Raw genomic sequence first — 18,651 nt, 5'->3', positions numbered from 1 at the left:
TAAATAGTCTTAGTGGTAACTTATTTGCCAGAATTTTTTTGCAAATTCTTCTGTCTTAAACACCATGAAAATACAGCTGGGAGAACCACCTGTGAAAAGGCAAAAGATAAGAGTTTTTTATAACATTAAAACCATGCGGAAAGTCTACTGTGGCTGTGAAGAGTGTGTCCTGGATCTCTAAAAGATGACTTTGGCTTTAACCCATTTCCCCAAAGAACAAGCAATCTTTACACCATCTTCTAGTGTTGGCTCTCCTCTTCAGCTTGCATTTGTGGTGAGCGTTTGGTAATTTTTTTTATTTTTTTTTTTTTGTAACTGATTGAAGTAAAACATTTTGTAGTTTTGGCTGTAAGGGACTGGAAATGCTAAAAATTATTTCACTTTCAGCATCGGCATCTGAGTAATGTTCAGCCAGCACCAACGTGCCCAGTTCCTGTGAAGGGAGAACTTGTTCTCTTTTGGGAGGGTGAAGCAGGAACTACCCTGACAGCCAGGTGTACAAGAACCTCGATAGACAGTGCACAAAGAGCATTTCAGGACAGCAGGAATTTATCTCTTTCTTAAAAGTGGCCCTATACACCCCTGGAGCTGCAGCTCCAGGCTCCCAGCATATCCGAACAGGGTTGTGTCTCTGTGTCCAGGGCAGCTCTGGCTCCTGTGTGCCCGTGCCACTCTACTCTCAGGGGAAAAGTCAGCCCAGCATTTGTGCAGTGCAGGGTGATAGGGTTGCACTGTTTGTGTCTTGCTGCAAGATAAGATACTGGCAGATCACTGGGGTGGCTTAATTGCAAGTTGAGACAGGTCAGGAGTAGGCTGAGGGTTATTGCACAAGCTCAGAAATTAGTCTTCAGTTGCTTAATTGCCCCAGAAGCCCATTCTGTAGCGGGCACTGTTTTCCCTCTCTGGGAGCAGTGACCTTTGTGCAGCAGAGAGGGGCATTAGGCTCAGTTTTGTGGGTAAAGAATACAAATACACACACTCTATATGGGAAGAGCCAAGGGTCCCATCCTTATTAGTCTAGATCTAATTTTTTACAGAAGGAAAAGTATTATTGGTGTTCAAATGTTATATACACACTTCTTATTTTATAATCCCTTCCCTCCATTTACACTCACCCTTCCAGTGTTCCTCAGGTCCTACAGTTGATGATGTTGTTCTGGACAGGTGTTGTCATCTCAAGTTGTCTACAGCTAGTGCCTTCACTGGGAGGTTACATGGTTGCTCAATTACAAGGCTAAAAATGTAACCTTCTCTAGGCAGTGCTGTTAAAACTCAGTGCTACATCTTTTGCTGAGAGGTTCAGCCATGATAGAGCAAGGTGTGTGCTGCAGCAGGTAGCAGAGCCACTGCAGATGTGTCATCGATGTTTTGACTGGTCCACATCTTTCACAGAATACCATCCAAGATCATCCCCAAATTTCTCTTAGGACTGGGGTCAATTTCAATAAAATCATGATTTTTAGCCATTGGAAAAGGGGCTGCACCATCTTTATCCTCATTAACTGCGGGGATGTCACCAAAGTGACAAATGCTTTGTTTGCCTGTTATTTACTGTACCAACACTGTCTATGATAGTTACAGTGCTAGTATCAAATTTCATGGCAACTCAAAAACATTTTAAGTAATTTCTAATTGTAGATTTGACTGTGATATATACCTTAGTTGTCAAGTTGTCATCCTTTGCAAAAGTTGTCATGAGTGCTTTCTGAAACAGTTATGTAGAAATTCTAAGTGTAATTTAGTTGGAAATTAATGATAAAGTAATAAAACCCAGGCTTTTGCTTTGCAGTGGCCCATACAGGAAGTGGGCAGCAGAGAGGAGAGATGTTGAGTGGTACCATGACACTCTGCCAGGGTGCTAGGATCAGGCAGGGTTGTGGCACCACTGGGTGTGTTTATCTGCCTTGTGCAGTTGCAGGTGGAAGTCCTGAATAAAAGAGCTAATCTAATCTCCCGGTTCCAAATGGTGTGCAGGAAGGAAGCATATTTTACTGAGGCATGTTCAAATATTTTACAGCTATGGGAATGCTGTAACTTTCCTGATGAGAAGTGGAAATCTGTTGTACTTGAGCAGCAAACTTGTGCTGGCCAGGAACAGAAACATGGTCCCTGAAAAAAATGAAGTAATTTTTACTCTAAGCAGTGCAATGCTGCCTGTGTCCCACTTTCTGCGAGTACTGAATGCGGGCAGGACAGGTGAGTCTTATCCAAAGTAAGACTGCCTAAACGAAAGTAGACATGGAGGCCTGGGTTAGCTGTGTTCGGGACTGAGAGAGGCGAAGGTGTGCTGATGGTGGCTGCATCCTGTCAGCAGCCAAGCTGCTGCAGTGGGGGACGTGGGCTTCTTTTTCCTCTCAGTCAACTTCATTTGTGAACTTGTTGAGAATTTTCTTAGGAGGACATGGCATCTTTTAAATACATGAGTTTCTGGTGATCCTTAAATGTGAAGGGCTTTGATATACCCCAAATCTGGAAGTGCTCATGGTAAGGTGGGAGGCTTGGAGCAATCTGGTCTAGTGGAAGGCATCCCTGCCAGCAGCAGTGGGGTGGAATGAGATGGTTTCTGAAATGCTACCCCAGTCAGTGACGGGAAGAGGTGCTGGGCTGTTCTGGCGGAGGTGCAGGTGCGGCGGCAGGTGCGGCGCTCTCCCGTAGGTGTTCTCCCGTAGGTGTTCTCCCGGCAGTGCGGCGCTCTCCCGCAGGTGCTCTCCCGGCAGGTGCGGCGCTCTCCCGGCAGGTGCGGCGCTCTCCCGGCAGGTGCGGCGCTCTCCCGCAGGCGTTCTCCCGGCAGGTGTTCTCCCGGCAGGTGCGGCGCTCTCCCGCAGGTGCTCTCCCGGCAGTGCGGCGCTCTCCCGCAGGTGCGGCGGGTCCTGCCCGTGCCCGCAGCGCTCAGCGCACAGCGGCGCTCCGGCCCGCAGAGGGCGCCGCGGGAGCGGGGAGCCCGCTCCGGGAGCGGGGTGTCTGATAACGCGGGGCAGGGAACTCGGAGAGAGCTCCAGTGCTGCCTCCTACAGCAGCCCATACCTGCTGCGTGCGGAGACCTGGGGCTCGCTGTCATGAATCCAGAGCACTGAGGTGTCTTTAAGTGTTTTATTTCGAAATACATATAAAATAAGTTGAAAGGGTTGATCCTGAGAACGTGTAGGTTTCAAAACATGAAATTTTAATCTTCCAAACCTTCTGCAATAAGAAAATGTCTCTCCTGTTGGTGATCTCAAAAGGTCCCTCTGTAAGAGTTATCAGGAAGATGCCTTCCTGTTCATTTACATATGTCAAGCATTGATGTAACATTCATACATATGTATTTCTCCTAGCTTTATATGGTTCTAAAAGATAATTTTTAAAAACCGCTAAATACTGTGTATTTGATATACAAGTAAAAAGCTGTAGAAGATCTCCGTGAGAGGGATATTAAAATAAATAATTCTCTTCTTTACTGAGCATTTTTGAAAAGAAATTAATTTACAAGATATTTTGTACCAAAGATTAATTCTAATTGTGTTTTGTGTTCTCATGAAAGGCTATCAGGCAGAGGCACTAGTTCATTATGTCAAGTTCATTTTAAATTTGAAAATAAAATGTAGTGCCTTTTACTGAAATTTTGCTTTTTCTCCCTGCTTTTTCATCATGTTCCTGAATAAAAACAGAAGAATTCACCAATTAAGCTATTGCACAGAAATTAACTGCTGTAGGAAGGTAATATTAGGGAAAAAAGTGGTAATAGCCCAGCAACAGGGGACTAAGGCATGTGTTCAGAACAGGAGCCATTAATTAACTGAAGATCATAAGCATCAGTTTGGAAATGCTGAATGTGAGGCCTTGGCTCCAGAGACAAAGGAGAATTTTGCTACCATCGACTTTGCTAATCTGGCCGTCCCATCTCGGTCTGATGTGGATTGTATCCCAGCCAAGCTGGCTCCAGTCCTTATCTGTATCTCTGTGACCCAGACTGAGCCCAGGAGCCTGTTGGAGAAGGGAGAGCTGAGTGTCTGTGGAGGAAATGAGGCACCCTGAGTCCGAGGTGCAGGACAGTGGGTAGTCCTCAGGACCTTGGGCACCGAGCCCAGCGGGTGAGAGGCTGATTACCCAGAGCCATTGGTATCTTCTGTCAAGCAGCATGGAAGCAGGGAGGTTTGGGTGCAGCAGATAAGGTGAGCAGCTGGCTGTCCAGGCTCCAGCGCTTTACTCCAGTGCTGTGGTGGCTGCCACACTGCATCACTGACTGACTGCATAAGTGCACACTCTCACACTCTCTCGCACTCCCATGCCATCTCACTCACTCTTACACTCTCTCATCTCACACACACTTGCCCTGTTGGTCTCTGCAGAATGGGCATGTGAGCTTTCCCAGGCGCACAGCTGTTCAAGGTGGTGGTATGGATTTTCTGCAGTAGGAATTGAACGGTGTTCATGAGGCTTCTGAATATAGCCAAACTGCAGAACAAGAAGTACTGACCCAGTTCAGGGAGGAGGAGGATGCAGCTGCTAGACGCAAAATCCCCATAGTATCTGGTGTCTCCTCTGCCAGTACAAGGAGGTGCTTCTAGTGTCCCAGTCCTTTTAGTTTTCTGTGCAGTCAGCTCTCCATGGTCATCACAAAACTGAGGCCTAGTAACTGGGTAATGTACTTTCTGTATATTACAAAAAAAGGAGAGCATTTTGAAAAGGAGCCCAAGTTCTGTCAGGGAATACTTTCCCTGTCCAGAACGTGTCTGCATTCAATATCCCCGAGGTACCCCTGGCTGGGAAGAATGCTGCTGAATCCTGCTCTCATTTTACAGTTGGGATTTCAGTACTGAAGAATGCATCTCTTGATGTTACTTTTGGATGACAGTTATAAAGTAAACACCTCTGTTTAATCTTCATGTAACTTTCCCTTCAACATCTAAAGAACCACACTGACTGTTCTCATAACCTTCCATGGCCCAACTGCAAATGTCTCTTCTATCTGTAGTGTCTTGATCACCTGATGACCTTAAAAATAGTCTAGAAACATTTGCCTTAACAAGGCAAAGATTCTGGCCTAAGACCCCTTCCTTTTTCTACAAGACTCTGCAATCATGCATGGCAGTAATCTGTACTTACCTATTACCTGCCATTGGGAAGGATTTTGTATGGAGTTAATGCACAGCTGACTCCTAACAGCCGGGTCATGCATACGGTGCTGTCTGGAGCCCCAGATTTGTCCTAGCTGAAGCTACAAGGGTCCCTTTAGCCACTGGGTAAAGGTACTTGGTACCCGGTGAAGCCACTTGGTACCAGTGAAGCTGAGGTCTGAGCAGAGTGCTAGTGAGGACTCTCCTGGGTAATCCAGTGCTGATACAGAGTCAAGGCTCATCAGAGACATGCTCTGGCATGGGAGCTGTTCCTTATCCAGTAGACTTGCTGAAATTTACTGAGAAACTATATTTGTGTGTAGATAAGGCCATGTACTGGAGTGATCAAGCCACGGCCATTTCAGTGTGGTGCAAAAAGGAAGCCTTTCCTATTGCATGCAGGAGGCCATTACAAAATGAGTTGGAAATAAAATCCTAAGAAGTCCAAAACTAAAATGGTGAGACAGGACTATTTCAGAAATAGACTGGTTTCCAGAGATTTTTAGCTCCTCATTGTGTTTGGGGTTTTCCTCCTTCGTGTATGACCATCCTGGCAGCTGCCCGAGCCCATGCATTGAGAGCCGGCTCCCTCTGCACAGCCCAGGCTGGCACTGTGTGTGTCCTGGCTGCTGGACTCCTGCAGCCCCTCGGATCATTGCTGCCAAGCCAAGGCTGGAGCCCTGCAATCCCTGTTCTGCAAGATTGTACTGTGTCCCTCGCTCACCAGAGCTGTGAGCGGAGGAGTCCTGGAAGGCTTTCAGGATCCGAAAGCCACTCTTGCCACGGCGTTTGAAGAACTGCAAGTGTACCTGCTTTATCACACATCTGTATTGCATATTTATGGCGGGGAGGGAGAACTACTTTCTTGAATTATTTCCTAGTGATTGCAGCGGGGTGTTCTGTGCTGATTCCGGGGGCAGAGTTGACGCTCCCGTGCCACAATGTGCCAAGGCAGCGGGAGCTGCGCGGGGCCCGCGTCCGGCGTGGCTCGGCCGGAGCGCTGGGTCGGGCTCGCCCTTCAGGGGGCCCCGGGGCGGGCGCAGCGCTCGCCGGAGCCCCGCAGGGCCGGGCCTTGGCCGCCCCTCGCCCGCCGCGCCCCGCGCTGCCCGGGCCCGCGGCGGACCATGGTGCAGCGCTTCAGCCTGCGCAGGCAGCTCTCGAAGGTGGGTGCGAGCCGCGGGTCCCGCAGAGCCGCGCCCGTGCAGGAGCCCCTCCGCCTTTGTTCGCACGGACACAAAGGCTCGGCGGGCGGGGGTCCGCCGATACCGCAGCGGTGCCGGGTCTGGGAGTCAGCGCAGGCTCCGCGCGGGAGGGGACAGCGGAACTAGCGGGTGTGCCCGGGAGGTGCCTGTGAGAGCGCTCACGCGTGTGCTTTGTCCTGGGCAGAAGGTCCTTAGCGGTGTGAGCCGTGCCAGTGACATACCTGCGGGGACGGGGGAGCATGCCCTGCCTGTGCAGGCTCAATAGCCCGCACTGGCAGCACGGAGCTTCAGAACAAAGGAGCTGCCGTGCACAGGTTTTGCTGTTCATTAATTGAAAGTGTTCGACTTTGTTTTAAGAAGCTGCCTTAAGAGTGAGAATAGTTAATCCAAGTAGGTTGTAGATTGTCACTGAATTCAGTGCATGTAGTTGGAAAAACCCATCCATGAACAAAAGTGAGTCTGTGTAGGACACTGCAGGTACAAACTGTTCTAGAGCTGCCAGCACAGCCCCGTTTGTACACCATTTGTACACCATTCCCAGGGAGCAGACTTGACTATGGATGTAGGAGTTACAGTATTGGACTCGTAGAAGGCAAGCTGAACTTTCACATTACATTTAAGCTGTCCTTCTCTGTCCCTCCCACCCCCTTGTGTGTATTTGTAAAGGTTTTAAAACACAGTCATCAGAATTCTATAATGCTGTCGTCAGCATTTAAAATGGGTCAGAATTCATATCCTGCAAACTGTCTTGGGAAAAGCTTTGCAATAATGTGGTATCTTTCTAATTAATTTGTAAATTTTTTTACTACCTTCTCATCTTAAAGAAACTGATGTGGCCATTTCAGGGAAAAGTGAAACTTGCATCTTTTAAAGGTTTGCCTTTTTACGTGTCAGGCTGTGTCTGCAAGCAGAAGTCTCCACAGACACTCTGGAGTTTATTCTTCCCCTCAAAAGAGACTTGATCTAGTTAGTAATGAACTTTGTATCTAAGCTTTATTTATGTAGGGCAGCCAAAATAGTTTTAAATGAACTCATTTGGATAACTCCATTTTAATCCTTGTCTTTCTAGGTGGGCAGGGTGATTTGGAAAAATGTTTTCACTGATTTTTTTACTCTAGGAAAACTATTTTCAATTTGTTTTTCTGGCTCTGTCCATTTTTGTGTTGTCTGACACAATTGTGTCTTGCACTGCATTAGCTCTGATTATGTCAAACCTACTTTATACAATTGTCTAGCCCTGACATTCTTGACTTCTCTGTTTTAATTGTAAAAGTTGCACATCTCTTATAGCATGGTGAACTGAAGGAGCTTGGTTTGTGTTTACCCAAACAAAAAGCATAGTTGTGTGAACAATTGGAAGGAATTATGTTTATCTCAGTTTGGATATAGGATGAGAACCCTGTCTGCTCACCGTGCTTTAGATAGGACTGGGAAGTCCCTGTGTGTTGGAGTCCTTGGTGGAAGAGAGGCAAATGGTGCTAAAAACCACCTTTTGTCTGCTGGAAGGAAAGCATAGAAAATATGTATGATTTTGCTGATACCTTTATCAGCTGAAGTGCAATGACTGCCAGACTGTGTAAAAATGAACCAGAACTTTATTAGTATTTCTTGTGTGAAAACCTTGGTTCTGTTATAGATGATGACTTACACTTCAGAGTTGGCAAATCCTTTTGTAGGACTGGAGCACCTGCTCCCAGGGTGTGTCCACTTCCTGTGTGAAATAGGACATTATTATGTGGCATGCCTGTGTTATGCAGCTGCAAGGTCAAAATTGCAATTTCTAACCACATTTAATGGTGGAGGTTTCAAATAGAATGGGGCTGTGCAGATTTGAGAGCTGCAAACTGAAAAATGCTGCCACCAGTGCTTATAAAACTTGAGCAAAGAAAAAGTAGGACTTCATGCAGGAAGGAGAAATATGGCCTCATGATCCAGGCTTTAATCTCCAAGATCTGCTTTTCCATGGGGCTATTTGCACTGCATGGCTTCCATCAAATCATTTCAGTTTTCCCACTCTCCATCTTCCTCCTATGAATGAGGTTAATGCCTTTCTCTTATTTACATAATGGCTATCCAGTTTTAAAATACTATTCTGAAGAGGGCTGTGTAAGCATTTAACTGTATCTTAATTTATGAAATGTTTGCATTTGATAACCAGTTTCCCCTGGCCAAATTTGGTTTGTTCACTTTGTCATCCTCGGGTTCTGTGGGAGGTCTCCATGCCTTTTTTTCTTTTTTCATGTTTTCCCTTCCTCTTTTAAGTATCCAAGGTGTTTTCAGAGTATATTGGTTCAAACTGCTCTCTATCTTGTACTGTTTGGAAGTTCTTGGAGGCCCTGCAGTTAGTCACCTAAGATCTCAAGAAGTGCAGTTGCTGATGCATTTGGAGAAATCCCTCACTGTTGGGGTGATAGTACAGAAGTGTATCCAGCTGTTACACAACTTGAATTTGTTCAGATGTTTTAGCTGGGTTTATGGAAGGAGAATAATGGAGACAAATTGAACTGTATTTGAGGATGTTTTCCTAAGTTATCATGTATCCCCTTTTTCAAAAGTTGGGATTTGCCTGTTCTTTCAGTAATATTTGCTCAGTGTTCCCAAAGTGGAGGGAGCTGACTTGCTCACCATACAGCAACCTATTCATATGGACAGGAAAAGTAAAGGAGCAAGATGGCTTTTTGGTTTTGGGTGTTTGGTTGGTTTTGTTGTTGGCTTTGTTTGTTTGTTTTGGCTTTTTCCTAACTTGAGATATGGTTTGGATCTCCCTGAGATCAACTGGTATTTGAATAGGGAGTTCAGCATAGAAAACATTCCTTTCTTGAGTTCTCAGCTTTGATACAATTTAAAATAGACAGGAAGAATTGCTAAGGAAACAAGGTTCTTGTCCTTCAAAGATTTGCTGTGAAAGTTTTGGTTTGCATGAAATAGAAAACTGTATTTGGATTTGAAATATAAGTAATAAAATATTTCAGCAGCACATTATAATTGCTGTTGTTTGAGCTTTGTGATAGGGCATTCAAAGAGCACACACTTAGCAAGAACGGAATCCAAGATCACCAGAATGCAAACTGAAATTTTGCTACAAGAAGGTTTTTGTTCAGTTTTTTTCCTGGAGTGCCCTTGGTAAATGTTCAACTGCAGAAAAATATTTTCTCTGTGTTATCTTCACATTTTGTGGTTTTACTTAACTCTTGGAAGCCTGTGAACACTGAAGTCATGTCCGGAAAATCTGTAACTTGTAAAAGTCTCCATTCTTAGAATCACTAACTTCTTCCAAAGAAAAAGAAATGTTGGAGTGCTTCAGATGGCACAGGATGGTCTTTGTGCAGGCACAGTTTGTGCTTGTTCAGGCATGTCTGCCTCGGAAGTGCACTGAGACCCACTGCCTACATTGTGGTGTGAGAGGTCCCAGGATCCTGTTGATAGTTGACAAAAGCTTACAGGGGAAAGAAATATTTCTATAATCGGAAAGAAATAATTTCAGCCTGCTAGCATTGGCAACAGGAGCAGAGGAAATGAAGAGCTTCAGGTTGATGGGGAGGTGGTGTTTCACTGGAGCCTGAACTGCAAATACTGGTGCAGAACTGCTGCCCAAAGGTCATCAGTGTCTGGAACTGATGGAGTGGGACTAAAGTTTCTTTTCTGCCCACCAGAAAGAATATAGGATTTTAATAGCTTGTGTGAAAAGTAGAGGAAGAAGAAAATACTGCTTTTCATGTCAGAAGAGAGCAAAAAAGCTGAAGACTCTGCAAAGGTTATAGATTGTTATAGATTTAAACAATTGGGTCGCAAACTGCTGTGCAAGGAGTTTTCCTTGGCCACTGAAGTTCAGTCACAGTGCACGTAGTGTGGCTGAAACTCCTGTTTTTCCAGACTCAGATGAGGAATCCTTGGATAGGTGTTCCCCTACAGCCCCACGTGGAATACTGGCAGGACTTGGGCACCACAGAGCTCTGTGGCCTCAGTGCTACAGGTTTCTCCTAGCAAATTCCTGTGGTGTGGCTGGCTGTTGAAACCAGAAAGCTGGTTGCTACGGGTTTTTTGGTTTCAGAGCTCATCAGCTATTGTTCAGCTGTTTTTCACACTGAACAAATTATAAACATCTGCATTAAAGGGAAATCCTTCCCATGTAGAGTCTGGTTTGGAGGGGCCCTTGTTTTTCTGTTACATATGTTCTCAAAACGATTGAGATATGTTGATCATTTCTTGTTCTTCACTAACTACTTAATTTCTACATAGTCTTCGAGAGTTTTCTTATGTAAAATAGCATGAGAATGCCTTCATTCATTGTGTGGGAAGAACTGTGGATAACTGGGAGGGACAGTAGGTCAACTTTAGCAGTTCACTGACAGCCTGTGCCAGGGGTTTATCATCCTTCTGTATTGATGTAGGCAGGAGAACTGTGAAGATTCAAAGAGGATCCTTTTACATGAGCTTGACTTAATTGTTTTGTTAGATACTTGGAAGTCAGGACAGTGCTAGGTTTCATGTTATCCTAATACTGATAAAATTTGGGAAGTACGGGACTTGCTGCTACTGCTCGGAAATGCAGAGAGTGGACCTTGCTGCAGGTGTCGCTGGAGAGCTGCTGGAATTTAGTCAGACAAATGTTTATTGTTTGACCGATAAATATTGAAATTGTATGCTTTCAGAATCCAAGTTAAATGTATATATTGGTGGAAACAGGGTAATAGAAGGGATAAGCTTTAATGCTGTTTTGCTTTTAACTAAGGAAGTGCCTGCACTAGGTACTGTACAATCTCTGTGTGGTGCTTTGCTGCTGTTACCCTATGTCTGTGTGGGTTTTTGGGGTTTGGCCCATTACCTGCTCATGCTGCAGAAGTGCTTATGGGGCCATGGTCAGGTTCATGCTGACAGCTGGATGGGGCTGCATTACCTGGGACTGCATGCTCCAGCAGAGGCCCAGGAGCTTGGCTTTCCCTGCTGCTACCAGGCTCATTCCCGTGGGCCCTGGCTGCTTGGATCTGGGAAGGTGATGTGCCTCTCCTGCTGGTGAGGCTGGTTTGATTGTTGTTCAGAAAACTAGACTCTCACTTGAGATGTGTTCCTGACAGGGACAGGGATAAAATATTTTTAGCAGCCTCGGTGGCTCTGCTTGCAGCGCGTTCGTGCCTCGCTTGTTCAGGGTTGCAGTTGCTTTTTCAAACACGTGTTTGGGGCTCCTGCCAAGACACCCAGGGCACTAGAGCGTCATGTTACAAGGTCCTGCTTTGTGCAGGCAGAGCTTGGCCCGGCAGGGCTAAGTCTGGGCTCTGCCAGCACAGGGCTGTGGTACAGTGTGTTTGGCCAGTGGAGGGGTGCTGGGGTTCACACTGCGTGCTGCTCTCGCCGCACACTCAGCATGGAGAACTCGCTGCCTGCCTCTGGAACCGTATGTCCTGGGGCTTTCTCCTTTCTTGGATGTCAGCTGTACTGGGGTTGTGAATGTGGCTGGTTTGCTGGGCAGAGCCCTGAGTCACCTCTGAACATCCAGGCTCTGCATGTCTGTTTGCTGATGCTGCTGGAGTTTGCGTATTAAAAAAATTGGTCAGCAAGGTGCTGTGTGTTGGAACACTGAGGGAATGAAATCGAAATCCTGTCCATCCTCTCATCTGAATGATTTAGGTTTTTTCTGCTGCTGTTTTTCTGCTCCACAGCAAGCAATGTTTGTGGCCCAGCTTGTGCTCAACATTAAAATAAGGAAACCTACTTGCGCTGCTGAGGTGTTGGTTTTGTTTTAAATGCTTGATCTGTTCTGGATGTGGCAGTAGAAATTGCTCATTGGGAGACTCCCCATAAATGCAAATAATCTGTGGTTTGAATGGTTTAGTGATTAGAAAGGTTTGTAATACCAGAAGTCCATTTCAGGAGTATGGTTAATGCTTCTCCAGTTATGGTGATTTCTTCCAGAGAGCTTTGAGGTCTGGCTTCCTCATGGGAATCCTCTGCAAAGTCTTCTGGAATTTGTCCCAAACAGCACAGAATGTGGGGAATTTGTCAGAAAGTGCCATGTACAGATTCAGTGAGCAACAGGGAATATGAACAGCAGAAAAAGCATGGCTGAGATAAGTTTTAGTAGTGTTTAAGACCTCTAGCATATAGAGGCTGCATTTTATCAGGACAGTAAGACAATTCTAGGAAACTCTATTTTTCAGGAGAGAAACGTGCTGGTCTTTGAAAGTCTACCTGCATATTTCAATGGAAATATTTTGGTCAACTAAAATCGGGTGTTTCATGAAGAAAACAGTGGTGAACCCCCCAGGAGCTCCCTCCCCTTGGTGCAGAGGAAATCCAGTCCCTGCTGGGATTGCTGCTGTCATCAGCGCTGGTTTGAGCTCCGTGGTTCCCCCTCCTGTCGCCTGTGCGTTGGCTCTGCCGGGTGCAGGCTCTGCTGCGTGCGGCTCTGGCCCTGGTGGGGTGGCCTGTCCCAGGCTGCAGCAGGGGTGGGCTGCGGGTGTCCCTGCAGAGCCGGGGCACTGCCATGCGTCCGGGCTGCTCCGTGGGGATGGGATGTAAAAATAACACTCTGTGTTCAGCCTGAGCACGCTCCTTCCCAGAGGACAGAGCTGCATTGTTGGGACAATGAAATGTGAAAATACTAAAAGCATTCAAACTATTTTCTTTTTATTTGGGAGCCTTTTGTGGAGCTCTGCAAAGCAGCCAGCCCAGTGTGTGGAGCCACTGGCAGAATTCAAAGGTGAGCTGGGAGTAGAAGGTAAACTATAAGCTTTTTGGATTTTTTGCTGCTTTCAAGGAAGGGTTCTTATATTTTTATAGGGGACATTATCAGTGTCAGGCTAAGATGCCTGGATACGTGTTGGCTGATCTGTTTAAAAGGAAAAAAATGTTCAGTCAATCTGGTTTCAGGTGGTTTATGGTATATACTCTATTTCAATGACTAATACTTTGGTTTTAAAAATTCAGCTTTCTTATGTTGTCATCATAGCAACAAGTATCTGGGACTTCAATACCTCTCCAACAAAGCCAGGAAGGATCAGATTTTCTGCTTGTCATATTCCAGCAGTTGAAGGAAATATGAGTTAAAGGGAAGAAGGTTTCACTTTTATGCTGAGAGGAGAGCTGTTCAATGTTTCCAAGCCATCTTAGTGAGCGTAAGGCCTCAGGTACATTACTGAATTAACAAACAAGCCTGTGTCAGCTAAACTGCAGTAACACATCATATTCTGTGCTTGCTGCACACTTTGGGCTTATTGCAAGGTAGAAACAAAACCTTCAATTGTGCCTTGCACATGTGGTGACCAGGACGACTCACATTTGCAGGTATGGTGATTGACACACAGCCCTCTCCGCGTGTCAGTGTGGGCTTGTGTTGACACTTTAATGAAGTTCAGTCACTAAATGGCAAAACCCAACTGCCAAGATAGTTGCTGAAAAGTGAGAAAATGCTTTTAGTGGGTTTGAACTGTGGCTGTTTTTTTTTTTTCCCCCTAATACTTTAATAAAAGGAAAAAAGTGAGAAGGTGAAGTTTGGTAGCTCAAAAAGCTTTACATGATAACCGAAAGTAATCAATTTGATTTACAGATGTGCAGCAAAACTAAAAACTGGCAAGTTAAATTCTGTTTGAAGAAAATTAAAGCAATTTCAACCACAGCTGTGTACCTTCCCAAGTTGTCATTAGAGAAAACAGAGCTTTAAGACTAAAAGAAATGTGTTTTTTGGGGAGTGTGTGTATTTTGTATCAGTTAGACTTAGATATTAAACACTGTGGTGATGTTCATGCCAGCAATATGGAGAAATGACAAACCAAGTCTTCTTGGAAATGTTCCATTTCATCACTCTGCAGTTTTTAGGTTGCTTTATTGATAAACTTAATCCTTTATGCAGACTGGGCATTTTGCCCTGATTGTGGTTTCTACGGAACTGGAGCCATGTTGGATAGTGTGCTAAGTGTCTTTATTTTTAATTTTATGTATCATGAAGAAGGAAGATCATGTTCTATATGCAGATTTCTAACAGATTAACCAATTCATTGCTTATTTAAAAAAAACCAAGACTATGGTTTATGGACAAAACAAACATGGGTTTAAAGCCCATGCTGCAGGTCTCAGGTCTGCTGAAGTTTAACTTTGTTTGCCCCTTGCTTTCCCTTGTGGCTGGAAGCAGATCCCAGTGATCATGAAGTAGCAGCCATTGGTGAGCCCTAATCTGCTAGTGCCAGACTGAGGTGTATGCAATTATCTTGGACTTGTCAGTTTTTCCTGTACCTGGAGAAATGGAAAGAAAAGAAGGCAGGACTAGAATTTAATGAAGTTTTGCAGGTCCTTTGGATGTAATTCTTTAAAGCTCCATTCTATGTTTTAAAGTAGAGCTTAACCAGTACTAACAGATTAAAGTGAGGCTTTGGATCATCACATAAGTAGCCAGAATAGACAAACTGTTTAGTCTCCCCTAGAGAGAGACTAAGTTGGAAATACTGATAAATCTGTTTCTAACTAGACATCATTTAACCATGTATGCAGATCTGGTCTAGTAGCAATCTGGCAGGCAGCAGCTGGATTTCCTTCATTTATTGCTGTGGGCGAGTCAACTTGATGCAGCAGTGATCACAAGAACACCCTTGGAAAATGTCCTTGGTGTTGATACCTCCTGAAGGGTGACCTGCCCATCCACGCAGCCGTTCCCTCTCCAACATGGTCCCTGGGGACTTCTGCCAAGTGATAGCTACTCTGGCTGTGGGCTGCCCTTGTTGGTACCCCAGTCCTGAGCTGCATGGTCTCAGCCTGCCATGGTCTTTCCTTCAGACTCACGGTGGTGGTTTTGTGCTGAACTGGTTATGAAAAGTCCCATCAGTATGGCTGCACTTCATATCAGTGTCATTGGATTGCGGGATTTACGAATTAACCTTTCTCTCTCTTATTTCCCCACACCCCAGCCCCCATGTGCTAATGGAAACATTTGAAGTACTTCTGGAAACAGGTGTGGAAAAAGGGAAGGCTATTTTTCTTCGATTAAAGAAGAAAAAAAACCAATTAAAACTGGGGCAAGAATCTGTGACTAGTAAAAAGAAAGCAAGTCGTGTGCAGAGCATCCTCTGAGGAAATCTGCAAAAGGCAAATATAGTCAAAACTGGCTTTATTCCAATGGGTGTGTACAGGGGAGGGGAACTCCAGCTCTGTGCAGTGACTTTGAAGTCTAGGATCTTAAATTAGAAGATAAATGTTAAATAATGTATTAGCTTAAAGTGCTTCTGGCCTAAATGGTACCTCATACGATTAGGCTATTGCAGCATTTATAATCACACACAGGTTCATAATTTGTATATGCCAGCAGAATGTTCAGGTGGCTTCAGCCCCTGTCCTGGGCAGTAAGCATGGGAACAGTCTGGTGGGCTTCAGTTTGGGGATTAGTATGGATCAAGACCAGGGATCTGTGACTGTGGTCTTGCAACTGTGCAGGAACTTACTGATCACCACAGAATTAAGCAGCAAGCCTTATGCAAGAGGCCTCATATCACTGAGGTTATTTATCCAGGAGTGCCTTTGGGATATTAAGTCTTCACTGGCTCTACAACATTCTAGTCAATAAAGGCAACTTGAAACTTGAATTTTCTGCTAGTTTCTCACTCTCTGACTTGATGTTTTGCATTACTTAATATTTTGCAGCATTCAGATTTTCCCTTGTAAATGTATTTAGCCCCTGCTGTATTTTTTCCAAAACCTTTTGGTTTTAAGGGGTCCTGCAAAGAGTTCTCATCTTGTTACACGGGTCATATGAGCATCTAATTTTCAAAAGTTTTAACCTCCATAAAAACTCATTTGCTCCCACCTCTACAGTTAGTCGTCTTTCCAGTTTTACTGTGTAACTTGAGGAAATAAATACTCTAGAATGTAAGCTGCTCCTGGCTGCATCCCTGTACTGAGAACACTTGCAGCAGGGAGAGGTGCTTAGTGCCCCATCCCTTCCCTGCCCTTCTCAGTGGTGGCTCAAGTTAGGAGACTTAGTTCCTGGCTGAGGCACCTGGAATGTCTGTCTTCCCCCACGTAGCTGAGGCTTGATGCCATCATCTGGCTCCAGCTGCAATGGCCACTATCTCCTGCTGTGTCAGGCTGTCGCTGAAGGGAGGTGAGGGAGGCAGTGCTGCAGGAGTTCCTGCAGCAGTGAGACCTGCTCAGACTTGCTGCAGGATTGCAACATGCCAGAGCTGTTTGAGTTTTGTTTGCGTGGAACAGTACCTGTTGATGCTCTTTGTATCATGTTTTTATTTCTTTGTGGGTATAGATGTCTCCTTTTTACAGCATGGGACACCAGTGCTCTGTTGCCACATGAACTCACTGAGGAAAGCATATGTTCCTTTTGGATGACTGAGACAGAGTCCTCTTATTGGTGGTGAAATTCAGCCTGGTAGGTTGGGTTTGGTTTTATTGCTCTGTAGCAATAAAACTTTTGAAGGCTCTCTGATTATATTAAGTAGACTAATTAGCATATTTTCATAGATGTGTTTATTGCTTTATGTGGTGAAATGATCTATGTGAATATCAATCAGACTGGGTTGTACCCAGCATCAACTGCTTCCTAAATAAGTCTAACGGCATTCTTTCTGCACAAGCAATTTCACCGTCCTTCCATCTCACCCCTATTAAGTCAGATCTGCTGTTGTTAACAGAAAAAATGTCTTGGGCACCTGGAGGTTTCTCAGTATAAATACTGCTCTCTGAGAGGGAAATCTGCTGCATGAATTTGAAACAGCTCCTTGAAAAAGAGACTTTCTTCTTTTTTCTCTAAATTTCTTGCTGTTGTGTTAGATTGTGATTCCAAATCCAGGGTGTGCTCTGAACTTGTGCAAGAATAGAAATTATTCCACTTCTGCATTTAGCCTGGACAGTGGCTTTTTAGTAGAGATTTCTCACTAAACTCTTGCAACAGAATGGATGCCTCTTAGCCTGGTTCTTGCTCGCTGTTGCTGTGTGGCACAGTGGATGGAGTCAGGCGCTCTCCACAGTGTTGTGCAGTGTGGTCAGGGTGTTTGTGATGAGACCCTGCTGCATGCCCTGGACAAGTCGGTGATCACAGAGATGGGGCAGATGTGGGCTGGGATCCTCGTTTGGTACAGATCAGTGACTAGCACCAATGTTTCTGTTTAAGAGCCTTTTTTTACAGCTTGAATGTGTTTGTTAGTGCACTCAATAGTCAGAGAATATCAATATCTAATACTCCTATAAGTTGCTAAATTTTTAGAGATCCTTTTACCATTTAACCCTGAAAATAGCCACAGAGAAATAGTAATGGAAATGTCAGTTGAATTAGATTTCCTGTAGTTTTCTGGAGTTTGCAGCCATTTTCGCGTCAGTATGTTGCAGTTTGCAATCCCTGATATTATGGTCAGTTGCAGTAGTTTCATTTTCATTTGCGTTCTTTGCACATCTTGGCCTTGGTTACTGCAGTGCTGCTTCCTGGGCTCCTCCCAGGGCACGGAGCCGCTGACAGGTGCAGCTCTGAGGCAGCTGGCACGACAGAGCAGGGTGGGAGCGGCGGTGCTGGCAGCAGTTCCCCACTGCAGGGTCCAGGTACACCAGGCACCTGTCAGCGGTGGGGCAACGGGGACTGCAGGTGACCCAGCTGCAGAGTTGCACCACAGACTCTTCTGAGATCCACCTTCCTCTTGCCTTTTCCCTCATCATCCATTGCCCTTCATGTCCTGTTCTCTGATGTCACAGAAATGACCACAGAAATACTTTTAGGGCTGTATAATTGAACATCTCCGCCCCAACATGGCTTGTCTCCTTCATGAATCAGATGTTACCTCTCCTGCCCTGTGGTGTGTTTTCATTCTCAGTTCTTGTGTGTTCTAAATGGCCTGTACAATGCCCTTGCCATTTTGTCATAATGCTTTTTCAGAAATGCCACCTGATGTACCAGTATAATTTGAGACAATGCATTTTCAGCTATTCTTCCTCTAATTTTGGTTCATACAGAATACATTTTTGGGTTTTAATTCCTCTTCTCTTTTTTCCTAATGAAAACTGAATTTTGCACATAAAAATATTTTCTTCCACATTACCTGTGATCTGAGTCAGTCAGGAGTTTCTCCTCTGTTACATTCCTGAAATTTATATTTTAGGAATTAACATTTTGGTGCAGAATTTCTTCACATTACCTGTGCATTACTGCAGGTGAAGAAAGTGATTTGAAAAAAACCACAAATCCACCAAACCCTAGCACTGTGATGTCTGTCAGAGCCTCAAAGAGTCATTGCCTCAAAGTGACGGACATAAATTAAAATGGGAAAGTTCAGTGCTTGTGTTGATGCTGGTGGCAGACATGCTGCAGGACTCATGCAGTGGGGAACTCCTAAAAGGCCATTCCTGTCAGGTTGGGTGGTTCCTGGTATTTC

At 45.0% G+C, this 18,651-nt stretch overlaps 1 protein-coding gene across 5 annotated transcripts in view; it reads left to right on the top strand.

Moving 5' to 3' along the window:
* TMCC1 (transmembrane and coiled-coil domain family 1) overlaps positions 1–18,651 on the top strand; it is a 63,958-nt gene that overhangs the window by 21,077 nt on the left and 24,230 nt on the right. Inside the window, exon 1 of one of the 5 annotated variants that reach the window (XM_039734000.1) lies at positions 6,024–6,259. The exons of 3 other annotated variants lie outside the window; for them this stretch is intronic. In XM_039734000.1, coding sequence (XP_039589934.1) covers positions 6,038–6,259 — 222 coding nt within the window. In that variant the 5' untranslated portion in view covers positions 6,024–6,037. Of the gene's footprint in view, positions 1–6,023; positions 6,260–11,645; positions 11,691–18,651 lie in introns of those variants that run through there. One more of the 5 variants, XM_039734002.1, reaches the window with a different exon arrangement.

The sequence above is a fragment of the Passer montanus genome, unplaced genomic scaffold (genome assembly GCF_014805655.1).
Source record: "Passer montanus isolate IOZ18808 unplaced genomic scaffold, ASM1480565v1 scaffold9, whole genome shotgun sequence".
Classification (NCBI taxonomy): Eukaryota; Metazoa; Chordata; class Aves; order Passeriformes; family Passeridae; genus Passer; species Passer montanus.
The sequence above is the reverse complement of the archived record's forward strand: the minus strand, read 5'-3'. Positions and strand labels throughout refer to the sequence as shown.